The 20,459-nt window shown below is 45.3% G+C and overlaps 4 protein-coding genes across 4 annotated transcripts; 2 read left to right on the forward strand and 2 right to left on the reverse strand.

The window, feature by feature from the left end:
* Nucleotides 1–668: 668 nt before the first annotated feature.
* LOC120035711 (peptidyl-prolyl cis-trans isomerase FKBP10-like) lies at nt 669–6,238 on the forward strand. Its single transcript, XM_038982279.1, has 10 exons — nt 669–1,191; nt 1,917–2,062; nt 2,228–2,417; nt 2,501–2,646; nt 3,544–3,733; nt 3,824–3,969; nt 4,124–4,313; nt 4,668–4,810; nt 4,953–5,116; nt 5,322–6,238. Exons 1-10 carry the CDS (start codon nt 998–1,000, stop codon nt 5,508–5,510), a joined length of 1,698 nt encoding a protein of 565 aa, XP_038838207.1. The 5' UTR covers nt 669–997; the 3' UTR covers nt 5,511–6,238.
* A 1,488-nt stretch (nt 6,239–7,726) lies between these two features.
* Nucleotides 7,727–11,895, reverse strand: LOC120044530 (cytosolic 5'-nucleotidase 3-like). The gene is made up of 9 exons (XM_038989187.1): nt 11,744–11,895; nt 10,816–10,914; nt 10,618–10,687; nt 10,432–10,478; nt 10,149–10,234; nt 9,264–9,353; nt 8,921–9,083; nt 8,513–8,713; nt 7,727–8,288 (listed from the first exon to the last, which is right to left on the reverse strand). The coding sequence occupies exons 1-9, from the start codon at nt 11,744–11,746 to the stop codon at nt 8,178–8,180; spliced, it is 870 nt and encodes a 289-aa protein (XP_038845115.1). The 5' UTR covers nt 11,747–11,895; the 3' UTR covers nt 7,727–8,177.
* A 516-nt stretch (nt 11,896–12,411) lies between these two features.
* On the forward strand, nt 12,412–14,786 carry LOC120044531 (kelch-like protein 10). The gene is made up of 5 exons (XM_038989188.1): nt 12,412–12,596; nt 12,869–13,355; nt 13,470–14,087; nt 14,174–14,323; nt 14,418–14,786. Exons 1-5 carry the CDS (start codon nt 12,451–12,453, stop codon nt 14,784–14,786), a joined length of 1,770 nt encoding a protein of 589 aa, XP_038845116.1. The 5' UTR covers nt 12,412–12,450.
* Nucleotides 14,787–15,540: 754 nt separating this feature from the next.
* On the reverse strand, nt 15,541–19,928 carry LOC120035720 (kelch-like protein 11). The gene is made up of 2 exons (XM_038982290.1): nt 19,407–19,928; nt 15,541–19,097 (listed from the first exon to the last, which is right to left on the reverse strand). Exons 1-2 carry the CDS (start codon nt 19,862–19,864, stop codon nt 17,513–17,515), a joined length of 2,043 nt encoding a protein of 680 aa, XP_038838218.1. The 5' UTR covers nt 19,865–19,928; the 3' UTR covers nt 15,541–17,512.
* Between the last annotated feature and the right edge of the window lie 531 nt (nt 19,929–20,459).

Below are 20,459 nucleotides of genomic sequence, written 5' to 3' on the forward strand. Positions count from 1 at the left end.
GGAGGCAGTGATTTCGGGCTTAGATTAGCCCCTGGGTCATAACGCCCTCATGATTTTGGGAAGTAACATTGACCAAGTTATGGGAAAATACAGAACTTTTAATGATTTTGCATTTTGATGGGCCGATGGTAGGCCCTTCATTACTTAAAAAAAAAAATATATATATATATACATATATTTATGTGGAAATGAACACAGTGTAAAATATGTAAATATAGCATATGTATGACTGTGTGGTGGTTTAATAAGAAATATGATATTATTTCCATATTTAAACATCTAAAGCAAATACTTTTTCACAGATTCGACAACTCATCATTGTTGTTTTTTGCATGGGTATGTTTGTTGGATCTACGAACATTCCAGCAAGCATGTTGGAACATCGCATGCCAGATAAAATGGTCATGAGAGGAACGTGCTTTTTTACAATTTTTAACAGTGAAAATATGAGCAGAAAATTAACATATTCCATTGTAAAAGTTAGATAAATAACAATTCATATTTAAATAGAGAAGTAGACCAAAGGTTGGAATTTAGGACCTGAGAGAACATCATTCTGGGCCTTTCTTTCCGACTCAGCCAGATGGGCGTTAAATTAGTTTCTCTATAGAAGCGGGTGGGGTATTCCCATACAGTGCAAATCACTTCCACTCACTGTCTATGTTCGGTAGGCATACAAATAATAAGGCATTGTAAATAGTATAGCACAGGCGTTATTAAATAGTAGGCTATGCTTTAAGTCGGCTTCCTCTGGCTTGCGCTCGAGTTAGATACTTAGGCCTATTATATGTGGCCGAGGGCTACTTTACACGTTTACAGAATTCCTATAAAGAGGAGGGGGTGAATTGGATGCCACACCTCCCTCTTCTGAACGAGCAGAAGCTACGTCCGCACTTCTGGCTTTCTGCATCTATAGACGGTAGCCGACGGAGAAGTCACGGCGAAATCATCCGTCTGTTTCTCATACTTTAACAAAACACTAGAGAATACGTTTATAATGGAGTCAATATTTGCGCTAATTTTGCTCTGTGTAACGGGAAATCATGTAAGCAGTAGCCCGGGCCCGTTAGAAGACGTGGTTATTGATCGGTATGACATTCCAAGAGTTTGTCCCAGAGAAGTGCAAACGGGAGATTTCGTACGTTATCATTACAACGGTACCTTCACCGACGGCAAGAAGTTCGATTCAAGGTAAGCTACGACGCACGACTCGCTTGTATGGGTCTATTGACATAGTGCAGAAGAGCATCACACCAGAGCAAGCCTTTCTGATTCCTGTGCAAATAAATTTTGTGCTGGCTGGAGGACATTTTCGTTTAACTATGGTCTCACGCAGTTGGCCTGTTGCAGACGTGTCCTACCTCCAAATTTGCAGCCCCTCTAAGCAACCATTTTGAAACTTTGTATCGAAGACCCTGCGCTTCATAGATACATTGTAACTTTGTCCCTGCTCTGTGCATTTTTGCACAGATACATTGTAACTGCCGTATGCGTGTCATGCGCATCCTCGAACGAGGCCTATGTGGCGCTCTGCACAATATCGTTCAATGGTGTTTACTACTACGAAATGCCACGCACACTCAATGCAAAGACGAACAGCTGAATTCAGTTGGTTGATAGGCTGGGTGAGGCTATATCTTAAAATGCCTGTTGTTATTTTACGATGGCCTACTTTTGTGTTTTGTTCATTACTTATTTTATAATTTGCACACAACCCATTCAGATATGGTTAGATACATGGTTTACAACCAGTTAAAATGAATATAAATAGTCTAATATAATAATAGGAATAGAACAGAACAGAATAACTTGACTAGACCCCACCTACCATTGAAAGAAATATAATCTTTGTAATCTTGAGGAATGTCTCTTCTATTCTCTCCCTCTAACCTCTTCTACCCATCCCCCCTTTTCAGTCATGAACGTGGTGCACCCTTCAGTGGGCAGGTTGGACTGGGGCGTCTCATCACTGGTCTGGACAGGGGAGTTCAGGGCATGTGTGTCAATGAGCGCAGAAAAGTTACCGTCCCCCCACACCTTGCCTATGGAAGCATAGGAGCAGGTAACAACTAATTTCTTTCTCTTACATGACCTTTACAGTTTACATAGGGCCTGGTGCCAGATGGTGTGCCCTGTACAAACTAAATTCCACATATAGTTATCCTCTGTTGGGCCCCAGTTGTATATTCCAGTGGCACACAATGAATACCCAACCTGTCTCTCCTAGGTGATGTGATCCCTGCCGACACTGTGTTGGTGTTTGATGTGGTTCTGCTCGACATCTGGAACACGGAAGACAAGGTCCAGACACGCACCCTCAGCAAACCTGAGAGCTGCAAGCGCCTCACGGAGGCTACTGACTTCATCCGTTATCACTACAACGGCACGCTGCTGAACGGCGTGCCCTTCGACTCCAGGTGAGCTCCATATCTACTCTGGAAAACCAGTCATGCTGTATTTGTGTGCGTGTGTTAACCCGTTCCGTCCATGTCTCTTTCAGCCACTCTAGGAACGGCACCTATGACACGTACGTGGGCATGGGCTACCTCATTAAGGGCATGGACGAGGGTCTAATCGGCATGTGTGTGGGAGAGACGCGCACCATCATCATCCCACCCTTCCTGGCCTATGAGGAGAAGGGATATGGTAACTACTAGTAACCACTGTTTATAATCCCTAGCCTATGAGGAGAAGGGATATGGTAACCACTGTTTATAATCCCTAGCCTATGAGGAGAAGGGATATGGTAACTACTAGTAACCACTAGCGAGTTGAGTTGCCTCTGCCCATAAAAACAACGTCATCTCTGGGCAGCTTTAAAAATAATGTAAAAATGTGTTTGATGTCTTCTGTGCCCATATGAATAACCCCTATGATGTAACTGGAATGATGAGAGAGATGTTCTTCTTCTCTGTTTTTGTTTTATTATTTCACTGCCATACTGTGTTCGATCTTGTCTAGCCATCTTGTCTCAAGATTATCCTCGATGATTATATTCATGTGCATGTATGGCTTTTTCAAGTTTGTGCGCCTGTTTTTTTTAAATGGTTGAATTAATAAACAAAACTAAAATTATTTATAACCCCTAGCCTATGAGAAGCGATATGGTAAAAACTATATATAACTCCTAGCCTGGGCTGATAAACACAGGAAGTGTATAATAGGCTACATAGAGTTTAGAGTCTAGAAACGTTTATTCAAGTGTCACTCCACAACAACAGTTGACAAGACATATTGGGGCGGCAGGTAGCCTAGTGGTAAGAGTGTTGAACTAGTTACCGAAAGGTTGTAAGATCGAATCCCCGAGCTGACAAGGCAAAAAATCTCTTGTTTTGCCCCTGAACAAGGCAGTTAACCCACTGTTCCTAGGCTGTCATTGACCATAAGAATTTGTTCTTAACTGACTTGCCTAGTTAAATGAAGGTAAAATAAATATTACAGATTAAAAACAATGCTGTGGACCACCCCTCTGAGGAAGTAAGATTTGCATCGGGCTGTGTATAGATAATATAATTGACTCTAAACACCATCCTCCTCTTCTAGGCACCGTGATTCCATCCCAGGCCACCCTGGTGTTTGAGGTCTTTATGATTGACCTGTTCAACCCTAAGGATGACATCGCCGTGGTGGTCAAGGAGGTGCCTAAGACCTGCACCCGTAAAACAGTGGTGGGAGACTACATTCGTTACCACTACAACGGCACCTTCCAGGACGGCTCTGGCTTTGACACCAGGTAGGAACGTGTTTAATACATCTACTGTCAAACCAAGACTTGTAAAGACGGACTCTTAATTTGCATTTGCTATGTTTCCTCTTTCTGCAGCTACCAGCGCAACAGCACATACAACACCTACATTGGCATGGGCTATGTGATCCAGGGCATGGACAAGGCCCTCCAGGGGTTGTGTATTGGAGAGAAGAGGCGTGTCATCCTTCCTCCTCACATGGCCTATGGGGAGAAGGGAACTGGTGAGTATGTGGCTCTGTGGCATTGGCCAAATGTTTTGGGGTGGGAGGAGTCAGAGTAGCATTTACATGTCTTACTGCCCAGTGGCCACGCTGAGTCTTGTCCCTACTTCTATTCAAATTCCTTTTTTTTTTCTCTCCTCCTCCCCCACTCTAGGAGACCTCATCCCTGGCTCGGCCGTGCTGGTCTTCGACATCCACGTTATCGACTTCCACAACCCTAAAGACCTCATTGAGATCAAGGTGACCAGCAAGCCCAAGACGTGCAACCTGACCAGTGAGGTGGATGACCTGATCCAGTACCGTTACAACTGCTCCCTGATGGACGGCACCCTGCTCTACTCCTCGTGAGTAGGAGCGCCTCCTGTCCATCGCACCGCCATACTGCAACGCCACACTGCAACGCCTGATCCAGTCATGTAATCTAATCACCCCTGGCTACTTGTCTGACTGATATCACTAGGCCTCCACGCCAACAGGCAGGAAGACTTATCAGCTACTTATGTTGTGTAGAAGTAAAAACATATGATACAAAATATAACCAAGATATAGAAACCAGCCATATCTATAACTATATACTGTATCTTACATATTATATACATCTTACAACGTAGAACATATAGGGCTACATACTTAATTCCTACTGACTGAGAGCACGTCTGAGCATCGGCGGGGCCTTGATCAATATCTCCCTCTTCCAGGGACCACTATGAGAATGCCCCCATCACCACCCTGGGAGCCAACAAAGTGATTGAGGGTCTGGACGAGGGCCTGAGGGGCATGTGTGTGGGAGAGAAGAGAGTTGTGATCGTCCCACCCCATCTGGGACATGGAGAAAATGGAGGTGAGTGAATGAACTAGTCATGATCACTTTCATCTTGAAACCCAGAACCAAGTCCTGCGTGGCAATATCTTGCATTTGGATATGACATTATTCTGACACTGTTTCTATGTCTCATCATGCTCTCCCCTCCATGTCCCTGCAGCCAAGGGCGTTCCCAGCAGTGCCGTGCTGCGCTTCGAGCTGGAGCTGTTGGACCTGCAGAAGGGTGTGCCTGACGGCTACATGTTTGTGTGGCTGGGAGACAGCCCAGATCCCCTGTTCCCTGCCATGGACCTCAACAAAGATCTATCTGTCCCTCTGGAGGAGGTAAGATAACACACGCCAGACATTTAGCAGGATCCATCATTCAAAGTCAGGATTCACCCAATACATTCTGCCCTTTGCTTGGTAACATCCTTGTGTAGGTCAGGACAACAAGTCAGGTGATCATCTAAAACGGCAATTATTCTTCAAATGATGTAGCTCTTGAAAGGACAACTCTCATATTTCTCTCTGCTCTCCCTCTCTCTAGTTCACAGCCTTCATAAACATCCAGGTGGCAGAGGGCACAGGTCGCCTGAGGCCAGGGATGGATGCTGACGGCATCATCAAGGACATGTTCAACAACCAGGACCGCAACAGAGATGGCAAGATAGTGGCTGAGGAGCTCAAACTGAAGGTGGAGGAGGATTCTGACAGGGCCAGACATGAGGAACTGTGAGGGGGTACAGTCGAGCTGGGCAGAGGGGTGCGGGGACGGAGAGAGACACAACAAACTGACAGACAGAATCTATGCAATTAGGGGGTTGCCAACTAGTGGAGCTCTTAAATACATTTTATTATGTAGAAAACACAGGAGGTTGGTGGCACCTTAATTGGGGAGGACAGGCTCGTGGTAATGGCTGGAACGTACGAAGTTGAATGGTATCAAACACATGGTTTGACATTCCATTTGCTCCGTTCCAGCCATTATTATGAGCCGTTCTCCCCTGAGCAACCTCCACTGGTTGAAAATAACCCAAAATGGTCCATACTTATTTAAACGAAGGACTGCTTCCATGTGTTGTAAATTGCCTTATGAAAATGTGGTTCATCTATACTTTTTATAAATAACTTATTCTGCAGTCTTGCATCAATCATTATGTTTAAAAAAATGTTTGACTCAGACACATTTTGCTAAAAGCACTTCCATTGAACTACCTTGTCAGCCATTTGGGATGGTCCTTCTTCCCAGGATGCAATGCAGTTGGCTTCAAAATGGCTGATAGGAATAAATGTTTGTCTCCCTCCCCTTTATCCCAGACATGAAAATGATGTTAAGACTGTAGGTTGTATATTTTGAGTGGCTATTTTGTACAATACAAGATTTTTGTTAAGTGCCTTGCTTTGTAGAACATACATCACATAATAAACAACATCTGTTTTTCTAATAAAAACCTATAAAAAATGCATTGTTTCCTGTGTTTGGGATCCATGTCCATTGTCTAGGGATTGTGTATGCTGGGAATAACATTAATATAGAGTTTCCTGGGAATAGCATCACACTGGTGATGACAAAATTGAATTTTGGCATGTTTTACAAAAAAGGAAATAGACCTAGATGAAGTGAAACAAGGGTTGAGTGGCCACATTTTATTTACAGTTGTGGAGAGGTTATCCTGTTAAGCCTACATATCTCATACAGGTGAAAAATACAATCTAGTGACACAATGTAGCAAACACACTATCCCCTCAAAATACAATATAGCGAACACACTGTCCCCTCAGTAACACACGTCTCAAGAGAAATGTATGACCGGAATCTTGCGTACTGTACCAGTGACGTCGCCATTTAATATGAATGGATTTCCACTTCAAATCTTTAAACAAGTAACTGGGTGAAAATGTTATACTATAATTTGGCAAAACATAATGATAGCAATAGAATCAGATGCCTTGGCTGTACCAAGAACTAAAAACCTCCATTATGTGGCAATTAAATGTTTTGCCATCATACAAAAAATGTAAAGTACTAAATATTCAGATGTTCTTCACCATAAACCGAATAGGTCTAGCATTACTTTTACAGGACTCTAAAAGGCAACAATTGGCCTCTAAATGATAAAACATAATCAAAATGTTTTACAGAAAGTGATGGCATTTCAGTGAAAATATAAACATGGCAAATATTTAAAATGCTTTTACTTTGCTCATGTACTTTCAATGTATCAAGGCTAAAGGTGGATGGATTCTTTGAGACCAGCATGGAGTGATACTGTAAATGTCAATATATACACATGGCTCGAATTACTATTACTTTGACCACATGGTGGCACTGTGGCGCCAAAAAAAGCCCATTGTAAAACGTAGCCACGCACACAACCCATAATACCTTGACACAGTATCATCATATTCCATACTGATGATATCCACATAAAACAGTAGTCTATTAAGAGCTGAAAGTAAATACGTGTCAAACATGAACATCATTTACTGTAATCATTCTCATAAAATACACTTCTCAAAAAAAAGGGAGAGAAAGTCTCACGAAACAAAAAAAGATGGCATATAAAACACTAAGATAAAACACTGGCGTTTCAAACTGACATGGTAAAAGTAAAGTTAGATTGCCCTTTATCCTGTCTTCTTTCCCTTTATATGACAAAGATAGGTCCCACATGACAAACAAACCATAACTCATTCAACTTTCATCTATACAGAGAAGACAACATCTAGATCCAAACAACAGCACCCACATGCCTACATACAGTACCAGTCAAAAGTTTGGACACACCTACTCATTCCAGGGTGTTTATTTGTACTATTTTCTACATTGTAGAATAATAGTGAAGACATCAAAACTATGAAATAACACATATGGATGGAATCATGTAGTAACCAAAAAAGTGTTGAACAAATCAAAATATATTTTACATTTGATATTCTTCAAAGTGGCCACCCTTTGCCTTGATGACAGCTTTGCACACTCATGGTGTCTATTATTCTAAAATGTAGAAAATAGTCAAAATAATGTGTGTAGGTGTGTCCAAACGTTTTACTGGCGCTGTACATTCCTCATATGTAGACAGAGCATACATATCACCAGTAACGTTTCTCTCCCCACAAACCCAATACACATTTACCAGACGGGGATATCACCTAGTTTTCCTGTTCCATTTCAGTTGGACTATTGATGGTTCGTAAACAATTGAGAATGTGACAGTAGGGTTCCTGATTAAATCAAATCAAATTGTAGGACTATAAAGGATGTTGCTCTCAAGTTGTAAGTGTTCAACACGGAGACTCAACTGGAGGAGCGTGGAAGGGCGACTCCAAAACACAGTCTGTAATCCATCCCAGCGGCAACGCTCGTTACTGATTGGCCAGTGAGATGAAGTTCATGGTCAGGTCACTTGGTGCTGGTGAGGTGGAGCAGCAGGGCGTTCGGCACTTCCATGGTCTCATCCTTCACCAGCACGATGTCATAAGCATTCAGGTAGGACGTCTTCCTCTCCTCCACCTGAGAAAGATCACGCAGAGAGGGAACGGTTAACGAGGGGTCAATGTCCAACGACATTTAAACAGTGCTTGAACAAGCTGACTGTGCGTTAAAACAAGCACTCAATTGCCTTAAAACAATACAACTTCGGAGTCAAAATAAAAACGTTACTTCTTGCATGATTGAGGGTTTATTGGGGTGCGAGAGAGAGAGCTTATGTGTACGTGCAGCCAGTAGTACCCTACCTTGTCGTTGAGGAAGCCGATCTTGAGGATGTTCTCCATGCTGTGCACCCCATCAGCCATGGTCAGGTCCCCCAGAGAGTCTCCCACCAGCAGGATGTTGTGGCGTGACTTGAGCTCCTGGAAGTGGCCCGTGTTCAGCAGAGCTCCCTCCCTCTTGTTATAGATGTGGATCAGCTCCTCTTTGAACGCCTTCAGCACGCCCTGAGAATGAGGGACAACAATGGGTTAAATCCTCATTCAAACCACTAACCTTTTACCCAGTCTTTGCGTCGTCACCAGCGTAGGAAAAGCGCATTTAATGTAATGAAACTAAGTGTTTTCACGACAACCCCCTCTCCCTACTCAATTCCATAGAGGCTACCTGTATTGTATATACTGTGGTTTGTGTGTCAGTGATAGTCTACTCACAGTCTCATCAAAGTCCATGTAGTTGGAGAAGACCTTGACGTTGGGGTGAAAGACCCCGGCCTGGCGGATCACCTCCTCCAGCACGTCTCCTAGCCCAGCAGAGAAGATGAGCAGAGGGATGCTGTGCTCCTGCAGGTGGCCAAAGAACAGCTGGTAGCCCTCCCTGGGGAGACAGCAACATAGATAGCGCTGTAATCACTACCATTATAATCATCATCCTGGTCGTCATTAACATTATTGACTTGATATGGCTTCATCATTTGGTACCATCTATGCTATCGATGACTTTGCGCTGCTAAACAGCCATAATTGTGGTTTGGCAACAGTAGCAGGGTCTTCTCACCTGAGCATAGCATCGGACTCCTTCACCACATCCTGCAGCAGGTCTTTCCTGATGCGCTGCTGCACCAGAAGAGTATGGGCTTTAGTCCACCTATGGGATGCACGGCACAAGGGGATTGGTTAACCCTATCGGTCCCGAGACACCAGCAAAAATCCTCTTTTCATTTATCTGACTTTCATTTATCTGCATGTCCAGCCCTTATATTTAGCGTCACAATGAAGTGTTTCACCATTTTATTTTCAGGACAACCAGCGCTACAATTAGAACACAGAACAATTTGACATAAACAGTGGCATTCATGAGTTTTATTGACAAATGTCAATAAGAAAAGAAAGTCTGCTGAAGCAAAAACCTCATAAAAATGAATTGATATGAATGCTGTAGAGAAATTGTTTACTCGGTGGGAAATGAATATCCAACTAGTCAATGACAACTGTTTGGAGTTGTGAGCTACGTGAGCTTATTACAGTATTATAGACACTATGTCCTAGGATTTCCTACGATATTCTATGTAGAAGAACCTCTTACATTCTAACGACTCTTCTGTGGCTTGTAAGCGTCATAGAGCAAAGCGTGTGTGTTCGTGAGAGTCTCAGCTTTTCATAGATTGCTTTTCACACAGACTAATGGTTGGACGCAGAAGAATAAGACGAATCCGATGGTACAACCCAGAAGTCTGTAGCTTAAACATACAATGTTTAAAACAGGTTAGAAGTTTAAAAAAAAAAAAACGTGTCAGTATTACAGTGGGACTCATTGGTTAAATGAGACTGCAGGAAGGCGTCTATGTCTGATGTAGAACAAAGGGTATTGGTCAGTTTGACAGCAAAGTGATGCATTACTGGTCTAGAAGGGCAATGATTGGCTCAGAGAGCTGCGACTCACCACTCCACCATGAGGGGCAGCTTCTCCTCTGCTGTCCGTTTGGAATCGATCTCTATGGGGTAATATGTGTTGCGCAGGTCCTTCAGCTGAACCGAGGGAGAATGGACAACACTCAGAAAGGATAAACGGGCTAGTACGCATCTAGAAAATACAGTTATTTTTCACTCATTTAAGCAGTGAATCTTGTGTCATCGTTTTTCTAATCTACACAACTTTATTTGCCAAATCACAGGAAGTTCTGTCATGTGCTCCAGTTGTTTTTCTGATGACATTTGAAATATACCTGTGCTTTGCACTCCTCACTGATGAGCTTGCTGTTGTCCAGGATATCTATAAAAATAATACCGATGCAATCATCATCATTCTCATGGGCTTGTAGAAAAAACATCAGTGACAAGACATGGACCTCTTAACTCTACATACACATTAGTATCTTCTCCGTACAATCTATCCCAGATTTTGTACTTACTGTGACTGGTAGGGCACCGCTTCCCATTGTAGGCAAACCGTGTGAGGGTCATGTCAAAGTCTGAAATCACCTGAAAAAGCAAGAGACATTGTCAACATATTATCAAGCAAACCTCTCAGAATAAATCAAAACACTTGGGTGTGGTACCCATAGAATTACATATCCAATCTTAATTGAAAAGGATCTCTGTGGTGGTACCTGAATCTTGCTGGTGCCAGCCTTCTGCATGGCCTTGATGATCTCCTCCACCCTCTGAGGGTCCCTCATACACACTGAGGGACTGGACAGCTCTGGGATCTATGGAGGACGGACACAAGGAGTGAGGAGAGAGAAAAACAGAAGAGCTAAATATTACTCCACTACATTTTTTGTCATTTAGCAGACACTCTTATCCAGAGTGACATACAGGAGCAATTAAGCTTAAGTACCTTGCTCAAGGGCACATGAACAGATTTTCCACCTAGTTGGCTCAGAGATTCAAACCAGCAACCTTTCGATTACTTACCCAACGCTCTTAACCACTAGGCTACCTACCGCCCCTAAACACTTCTGTGATGATAAACCCTCATATTCACTGAAGGCCACTGTGCTTGCTGCTGTTTACAGCATTTACCATATACGGAGCACAGATTAAAGTGATTTCACAGCAGCCTAGCTTTGGGACACAACATCTGGAGTCCGTGTATTGGTTTTATCAAAACCGTTACATCACATACTCCTGATGTTGTGTCCCAAAGCTAACAGCAGTCCTGCTGCTGATAACATCACATGCATCCAGCTGATACATTGTTATAATACTGTACTGAGGAGCTGTAGCCTACACAACTCTTCACATATCTATTGCATGTCATCCCCTCATTTGCAGCTGTTGTCACAGCTAGGACTTGAATTAATGGATTCTTACACTAGGGTAAACTAATACCCCAATCACATACTTAACAAGCATGGACAAGTACTCTGTGTGATTTTACTTTTTGGGATTGTAATGTTATGTCACTGTTACATAACTAGCAATAGAAATTAGGCAGGTAGTTTGTAATAACTAAAGTTACGTTTAAATAGCTAGCTAACGTTAGCCATTTTAGTCATTCACTCAGTGGCAATCAGGAAAATAAAGTACACATACCATTTTTCTAGAGGGATGTTGTTAAATTCAAGAAAAGTTCAAAGATCCAAACGATGGATCTAGCTAGAATTGCAATCAATGAGTTATATAGCTAGCTAGCATTTAGCTATGCTGCAATAGCCAGTCTACACCGAGGGCTCGCATTTGCTGGCATAAATTGAGGAAGTAAGTGTGTGCGTTTAACATCTTCCCCAGTACCACAAAAGCAGTATTACATGTTCCTAATATAATTTATGTTCTGATAGAGCAGATTAAGAAAGTATTATGGCAAATTTTGTGCTTCTATGTATTCTTAATTCACGTTTTCTCTCTCACTAAATCTGAAATGGACTGTATTTAATCAAATGTATTATGTAGTGTCAAATATTAGTGTTAAATGACTGTTACACATTCACTGTACGATCAGTAGGCATATAAGTCAGATAGATCAAATTAAACACAAACTTTTTATGACAAGTGAGGCTGATGCTCTGATTCCATTTGCTCATCGCTGTGATGTAATAATGAACAATTTTGGAACATAATATAAGTGGAATATTCACAATTCACAATCCTTAGATGAACACAGCTGCTGTAGTAAACCAGCTAAATGTCTAAGCTGAAGAGCTAGCAAAACCCCATTAAATATAGTTTATAATAGATTTATTACGCAAGGAATGAATGAACTGGAAGAGACGGCCACCTCCACCAAACTTCAAAGATGCAACATGGAGAGGAAAATGAGTGCTATGACCTGTACAATCTTTAACGAGTTACGTCTGGAGGGAAAACTCTGTGATGTGGTCATCAAAGTCAATGGCATCGAGTTCAATGCCCACAAGAACATCCTTTGTGGATGCAGCTCATACTTCCGGTGAGTAGCTTTCCCTGGTTGGGATAGATTGGTTTGGGATGTGCTGGCCAGACGACATTCCCATTCTGGCATCACTTGACTTTGAATGAGAATGCGAGAACATTGTTGATTTATGGTATCTCTGCCTTGGTCCAACTCTGTAATTATTAGTTACTTTTGGGGAGTCCTGAGGAACTTTGTTCAATTGCAATCCTGTCGTGAGAAGAATATTGAGTCTTTGATGATGTTTCTATCTCCCTGTATTATTATAACCCCTGACCCTTGACCCACAGTGCTCTCTTCACAAGCGGCTGGAACAACGTCGAGAAGCGGGTCTACAGCATTCCTGGTGTGAACCCAGACATGATGCGCCTGATCATCGAGTATGCCTACACACGTTCCGTGCCTGTGACTGCAGAGAATGTAGAACCGCTCCTGGCGGCTGCAGACCAGTTCTGCATCCTGGGGATCGTGAGAGCCTGCTGCGACTATCTGGAGGCCCAGCTCTGTCTGCAGAACTGCATCGGCATCTGCAAGTTTGCGGACTTCTACTCCTGCCCTGATCTGCGCCGCCGGGCCTACCTCTTCATCCTGCACCACTTTGAGATGGTGCGTTTCTCGGAGGAGTTCATGGAGCTCTCTCTGGCACAGCTCTGTGACATCATCGAGAAGGACAACCTGAATGTGAAGCAGGAGGATGTTGTGTTTGAGGCGGTCCTACGTTGGATCAACCACTCGCCTCAGGACCGCAAGGCCCACGTCTCTGTGCTGCTCCCCAAGGTGAGAGGTGAACAATAGTGTCAATGTCTTACTGTTGGATAACTTTTGTAAGTTTGGGTGTCTTGCTAGTCAACTGCTAACCACACGTCTGTCTGTCTGTGTCTGTGTGCTTAGGTCCGCATGGCCTTGATGACAGCCGACTACTTCATGAACAACGTGAAGAACAATACCCTGGTGAAGGACAATGATGACTGCAAGCCTATCATCATCAGTGCCCTGAAGGCCATGTACGACCTGAACATGAACGGGCCCTCCAACACTGACTTCCGCAACCCTCTGACCCGCCCACGCCTGCCTTATGCCATCCTATTGGCCATCGGTGGCTGGAGTGGTGGCAGCCCCACCAATGGCATTGAGGCGTATGATGCGCGGGCTGACCGGTGGGTGAATGTGACCCGGGAGGAGGAGAGCCCTCGAGCCTACCATGGAGCTGCTTACCTCAATGGCTTTGTCTACTGTGTGGGTGGCTTTGACAGCGTTGACTACTTTAACAGTGTACGTAAGTTCAACCCCGTCACACGGACCTGGCACCAGGTGGCCCCCATGCACTCGCGGCGCTGCTACGTCAGTGTGGCGGTGCTGGATGGCTGTATCTATGCCATGGGTGGCTTTGATGGATACGTACGACTGAACACCGCTGAGTGCTATGAGCCTGAGACTAACCAGTGGACCCTGATTGCACCCATGCATGAGCAGAGGAGTGATGCCAGTGCTACCACACTACATGGCAAGGTGAGCGGAACAAAGGGGCCTGGGAGAGAACTTCATGATGGATAATGGCTTTTGATAATAAAATGTTGGCATGATCTTTTCTCTAGGTGTACATCTGCGGTGGCTTCAATGGGAATGAGTGCTTGTTCACAGCAGAGAGCTACAGCCCCCAGACCAACCAGTGGACTCTGACCGCCCCCATGAGAAGCAGGCGCAGTGGTGTGGGGGTCATCGCCTATGCGGAGCAGGTCTATGCGGTGAGCAGAACATTCACATGCATTTCAGCGCCTTATTCAGTTAGAGCTGAAAGTTAAGAAATATTTGACTCAAGTTTCCGCTGTCCTCTCCCAGGTGGGCGGCTTCGATGGGGCTAACCGCCTGCGTAACGCTGAGGCCTACAACCCGCTGACCAACACATGGCGCACGGTGCCCACCATGTTCAACCCGCGCAGCAACTTTGGCATCGAGGTGGTGGACGACCTCCTGTTCGTGGTGGGGGGCTTCAACGGCTTCACCACTACCTTCAACGTGGAGTGCTATGACGAGAAAACAGAGGAGTGGTACGACGCCCACGACATGGGCATCTTCCGCAGTGCCCTCAGCTGCTGCGTGGTGCACGGGCTGCCCAACGTGGCCCAGTACGCAGCCCCCCGGGACTCCCTCCAGTCCCCCCGGGAAGAGCTGAAGCTCTCCGCTTCCAACAGCATCCTGTCTGTGTGACGCCCCCTCACCCCCATCCCCCATCCTTACCCTTTCCTGCCCACCGTATCCCACTTACCACTGGCATTTATCATGCGCAAATAAATCCACTACTGCATGTCCCAGAGGAAATCCCATATGCATATATAAATGTCTATATTTATTATTGCATCTGCAAGGGTGATTGTACTATTCTTTTCCTACTGTGTTACTAGAAGGGAAGATTGACTGTACTGAATTTGTTACTGTGCTTGGCTCATGCCCAATGACTCTGTGCATAGTACATAGCACTGTTTAATGTCCGTGTGTATGTATGTAGCTTAGTTTCATAGAGAATGATAGAGGCCTCTAGTGGCCAAAAGGCTGTTTTAGAATTGGCAGCCCATCGAGGGCTTCCAACATTTTAATGTTGTCAACTGGGTGGGACTTCCAACATTATTGGCTGATCCCTCATGGTCATCAGGAGGGATCAACCAATTGTGAAGAAGAAAATGGACTACTTAAAAATGGAGATTGCCTCAATGACACTGCCCATGCTCTCACAGATGCCATAATAGGAGCTATATTGGGATGCTTTCTCTATCATTCTCTATTCTTTGTTAAATACTTTTTTTTTTTTAAAGGGAGGTTGTCACGTTGGAGGAGAAAATTCCACCCAAGGAAAAGACAGATGTATATAGAGCTAGTCTTGAAAACTGCCCAATAATATTGACCAAAATGACATTCAGAATTTAGATAACCCCTTACACAAGATAGATGGGAAACCAAGGTTGTATAAAAAAAAATTGACATTTTAATTGCAAGTGATGACATCAGCATATATTTTTTTTTACATCCAATATATTGACACAATGCCAGACTGCCACATGCAAAGCAAAATATATATTGCCTACTTATGTCAATAATATTATTTCAAATGCTATGCAAGAGGAACAAACAAAACTAAGGAAATACACTTTCATTGCATTCTCAAAATTATAGTGCTTTACGTTATAAATTAGCTTCAGGGATAGTGCTTATAACAATCAATGAACTCTTGAACTCAATGGCAACACATACACCTTGATATGGTCATTCTGCTCAGTAACATAAGGATACCCTCTAGTCTATACCAGTGGTTCACAACCTTTTTTGGTTACCGTACCACCAACTGAATTTTGCTCTGCCCGGAATACCCCTGAAGTACCCCCCCCCCCCCATGTGCATTTTACCACTAACCCTATGGACTCAGTCTTTTCAAGTACCCCCTGTGGATAGGCCAAGTACCCCCAGGGGTCTTAGTACCCCTGGTTGGGAACCACTGGTCTATACATCTCATCTGACTGTCTTTGGAGGGTGAGGAGAACATACAACAAGGTGGCAGGATCTCTCAGATGAACCCCTGAATAAGCCTGAGGTACAGCAACAGGGCTCACTCACACTTCACATCACATTCATTTTGGATTACTATGCAAATCACTGTAGTGTACATATTTTCTCACATGGGAACTGAATAGATTATCGGCTGGTGTTGGATTAAATGATAAATTAAAAGGAAAAAAATGCAAATCGGCCATATCTGAAGACAAATATGACAGGTAAACCCACTCGGACTTAAATATTACAAACTGATTAAGGGGTAGATAAGTGCACTACTAGGCATGCTTTTCACCAGCTTTTCCAAGCATTCTTTACCGTACGCAGACACACACATTATCAAGTCCCCCATTGGAACTACACCCTCCAGCAATTAAACTCAATAAAACCAATGCAGACAAAATAAGAAGAGAAACATTCATAAACTCCCACCTAGGTCCTTCTACACAATGTTCCTACCAACAGGAATGTGACGAGCAGAAGACTGAAGAATAATTAAACGGAATGGTTGATGGAATTTCAAATGATCAATGGAATGTTACCAAGTTAATAACCTGCTGTATGTAACATATTGTGTGCTATAGCTTGGAAAAATAAATGTGACTCTGGATGACATGAAATGTTTGTTTTCCTAACGAAGTTAGATCTGCTTCGTGTTACGTTCACTTGCCACGACACTAACGAGTATCGCAATACTGGTATTGTCCCGACCCTACAGCTGGACAGAGTGTATGTATGTATGTATGTATGTATGTATGTGTGTGATATTTGCATGGAGAGACTGTCAGTGTCCTGATGGAATGTCATAGAGAGCGACTGACTTCACTAAGCACACTGGATTGGAGGAATGTAGATTCTGCCGTACTGAAGGGTCACATTGTCTACATCATATAGGCATAAAAGGGGGACAGAAAATATTTATATATAATAAAAGTATACATATACAACTATATACTATATGTATGTATAAAAAGACAAACATCACCTGTGCCTGACGTACATACGTAGTGTAGTCCGATGTTGGTCACTGTACAACACTCTATTCACATTTGTAACATTCAGCCTGTCCTCCCCACATAGACAAACACCTGGCCAGCACAGAGTCACATCACTCCCACATCTCCCAGCCTTGAACACCACAGTCTCAACCAACACCACAGTCTCAACCAACACCATAGTCTCAACCAACACCATAGTCTCAACCTGATGATCTGGCACAGAGTTCTCTTGGAAAATAACCAACATGAGAGCAACATAGGAGGCCACTGCTCCAGCAGGTTATGGGTGGGGGTTGATGACGATGGCTGCCAGGGGATGTTTGGGGTTTGGAGCTGGACTGGGCTGCTCCTCCTCTGGGGTGGATGTGATGGACAGACAGGGGTTGCAATAGCTCAGCACTCGATCTGAGACTGCAGCTGCCTGCGCAGGGTGAGGGTGCGCCGGTGTAGCTGCTGCATCTGCTGCATACGGTCCCGTTGGCGGGCCAGGTTCTGGGGCATGGGGTAGCGCTGGCAGCCGTACAGGAAGCGGTAGGGGATGCGTACGTGGCAGGCGGTGGCGCGGCAGCGTGGCTGGGGCATGGGCGGCAGCAACATCCAGCGCTTCCTTTCGGCAGAGTAGCGGTAGGCCTCTTTGCGGTACTGCTTGTCCACGTCGTCGCTGTTCTTCCAGCCGCCGATCACAAAGACGTCCTCGTCGAAGTGGCAGATGGCGGCGCCCTCGACGCTGGTGACCTCGGGCGGCAAGCTCTCCAGGATCTCGTCTGATATGTGGGCGCTGATCTTCTGCTTGGCGGCCTCATCCCGCACCGTGTAGCTCTTAGGGCAGCAGGAGGCTGTGTGGTAGAAGTTGGTGGAGGCTACGGCCATCTGGAACACACAGTAGTTGTCTATGAGTGGCAGGGAGTCCACGTCCTGCCACTGGCGGCTCTCTGTGTCGTAACGCGTGGTGACCGTCTTCAGCCCGTCCTCGTTGTCCGTGTCCACCGGCGTGCGTGCCGTCACGTATACGTAGCGGTCCTCCACGCTCACCGCCTTCACGTCCCGCAGGATCTTGGGCGCCGACTCCAGGTTGTGCCACTTGTCCGGCTCAGGCTCGTACACACTCACGTCCTTGAAGCCGGGGCTGAAGTTGCCGTGGCCACCGATGCTATACAGGATGTCTTTGATACAGGTGAGACCAAATGAGTGTTTACGTGTGGTCAGGTTGCTCACCTGTTCCCAGGTGTTGCGGTTGGGGTTATAGCGCTCCACGGTCTTGGCGAAGCCCGGTTCCATGGATCCCGCTACGTAGATGTGGGACTCTGTGGTGGCGATGGCGTGGCCATCCAGGTGGTTGTGGATGTGGGGCAGGTTAACCCAGCGGTCCTCGTAGATGAAGTAACCCACACATTCACTCAGGTAGTCACCCCCCTCCGACACCCCGCCCACCACCATGATCACGTCCATGTTCTGGCCGAAGCGCGGCTGGAAGGAGGCCATGTAGGACGACCAGAACTCCAGGTCAGCTGACTTGAGGTTCTCACAGCGGATGGCGTGGCCCTCCACGGCATCGGACACCAGGCGGAGACAGGCCTGATTGGCCGCCACCAGTGCCTCGTTCTTCACCACGCGCGTCAGACAGGTGGGCTTAATCTGGGGTAGCCGGAGGAGACGGAACAACTCCTCAAAGTACCTCCCCCGCTGTTCTGTGTTCCTCTGGACCCACTTCACCACAGCCTCAAACAGCACCTCTTCCGCGTCCACGGTGATCTCTGCGTCAGACAGCCAGTCCCTCACCAGGTGGAAGGGCAGGGTGTAGAACTCCTCATCCTGGATGACCTTGTGGAAATTGCGTCGGATCATGTCTGCGGCACGCAGAGCCAGCTGGTCCAGGGTGTACATGTGGGCCAGGCTGTGCACCGCCACACAGTTGGCCAGGCTCAGCTTCTTCTTCAAGAACTCCCCACAGAACTCCTTCAGATGTAGCAGCAGGAACCTGCAGCCAAAACACACAATCAATAACAGAACATGAGAAACAAACATTGGCAAGGCCATTTATGACACCCATGAACTCACCACACTCAAATTCAGGGTTGACAGGTTACTAGAGGGTCAGTGCTATCTGGGACCCATGGGACGTCCCGACCCTAAACCCTAACCAATATGCTGCTTCAGTGACACCTCCAGTAAGCCAAAACAACATTATTATGTCACTGAACTACATACAAATAATCAAGTACTAGCATGTGGGGATTAAATGGATTATGCACATTAAAAGGAACACTAATGTAAATTGTAAACAAACCTGTCAGCAAGCTCTAACACTTCATGCACATTGCAGGTGCTCACACGTATTTCTCCGATGTACATGTACTGAATGACACTCTCCACCGTCTCCGGGTCTGGTCCCAATTCAGCGCTCCATTCCTTCAACTCAACCCGACCCGATAGCGACTCGGAGAACTGCCCTCCCAGCAACGGCGTGAAATAGTCCGTAGCCGCGGCCAGTACAGAACGGTGAGCGGAAAACTCACAGCTCTGAACATTCCCGGTTGCCGCCCCACTGCTGAAGGCCAGCGTCACGTCGCAGAACAATCCCTGCTTCCTCTGTTCGTTCTGCCGCCGAGACAGCTCTGTGCAGTGGGAAGGGGAGGTGAAATCCTCGGCCTCTTCCGTGTCCCCGTCCCCGACAAGGACGCTGGGCGTGCTGCTACCGCTACTACCCCGGCTAGAGTCGTCTTGGTTCGGGGGTGCAGCTGCCATTCTGGCGGTGGTTGTGAGAATTCGGAATTGCAGTAAACTCGTGTGGGGAAGCAGACACACATACATAAACTCAAAACACAGACGGAATTACTGACATGCGCAGTGGATGCAAGGCGTTACAGCTCGGCGTGTGCCGTAAAGCCCCTCCCACTCACTTGTGGCTGACAGAAGCTTTTGTGCTTCTTCAACCTCGGATTTCTCTGCCAAAGTAGGGTATCATCAATTCACCTTCTCTGTGTGGGTGTCTGAATGATCTGAATGGAAGCTACACATGGATGTTTCCATTAATTTAATGTGATGGATGTTCTTTCATATAAAAGGGCAAGGCCAATACATAGTCCCACTCTGTTACATAAGTGAGTAGAATCACTTTGCCATGAATGTACAGAAATGACACCCCCAGAGCACATAAAACAGGACTGAGGTCTGAAGAATAAGCTCTATAGTCATCTAGTAGACCCTCATATGCACTGGCTGTTTGAGAAAACGAAGATGACTCCTAATAGGCCACTACATCCTCTGTTATTGGATATGATATCATAAATGTATCGGTTTTAAAACCAATGGTTTAATAAACGGATGGAGTACGACACAG

This window comes from Salvelinus namaycush, chromosome 3 (genome assembly GCF_016432855.1).
Source record: "Salvelinus namaycush isolate Seneca chromosome 3, SaNama_1.0, whole genome shotgun sequence".
Taxonomy (NCBI): domain Eukaryota; kingdom Metazoa; phylum Chordata; class Actinopteri; order Salmoniformes; family Salmonidae; genus Salvelinus; species Salvelinus namaycush.

Excerpts from the sequence above, each read along its gene's own strand:
- LOC120035711 (XM_038982279.1), top strand. The coding sequence starts at position 998 with ATGGAGTCAATATTTGCGCTAATTTTGCTCTGTGTAACGGGAAATCAT. Across the intron at positions 1,192-1,916 it reads GGCAAGAAGTTCGATTCAAG|TCATGAACGTGGTGCACCCT; the intron begins GTAAGCTACGAC and ends CCCCCTTTTCAG. Across the intron at positions 3,970-4,123 it reads CTATGGGGAGAAGGGAACTG|GAGACCTCATCCCTGGCTCG; the intron begins GTGAGTATGTGG and ends CCCCCACTCTAG.
- LOC120044530 (XM_038989187.1), bottom strand. Across the intron at positions 9,354-10,148 it reads CTGCCCCTCATGGTGGAGTG|GTGGACTAAAGCCCATACTC; the intron begins GTGAGTCGCAGC and ends TGCATCCCATAG. Across the intron at positions 8,289-8,512 it reads TCGGCTTCCTCAACGACAAG|GTGGAGGAGAGGAAGACGTC; the intron begins GTAGGGTACTAC and ends GATCTTTCTCAG.
- LOC120044531 (XM_038989188.1), top strand. The coding sequence starts at position 12,451 with ATGGAGAGGAAAATGAGTGCTATGACCTGTACAATCTTTAACGAGTTA. Across the intron at positions 12,597-12,868 it reads GGATGCAGCTCATACTTCCG|TGCTCTCTTCACAAGCGGCT; the intron begins GTGAGTAGCTTT and ends CTTGACCCACAG. Across the intron at positions 14,088-14,173 it reads CTACCACACTACATGGCAAG|GTGTACATCTGCGGTGGCTT; the intron begins GTGAGCGGAACA and ends TCTTTTCTCTAG.
- LOC120035720 (XM_038982290.1), bottom strand. The coding sequence starts at position 19,864 with ATGGCAGCTGCACCCCCGAACCAAGACGACTCTAGCCGGGGTAGTAGC. Across the intron at positions 19,098-19,406 it reads GTGTTAGAGCTTGCTGACAG|GTTCCTGCTGCTACATCTGA; the intron begins GTTTGTTTACAA and ends TTTTGGCTGCAG.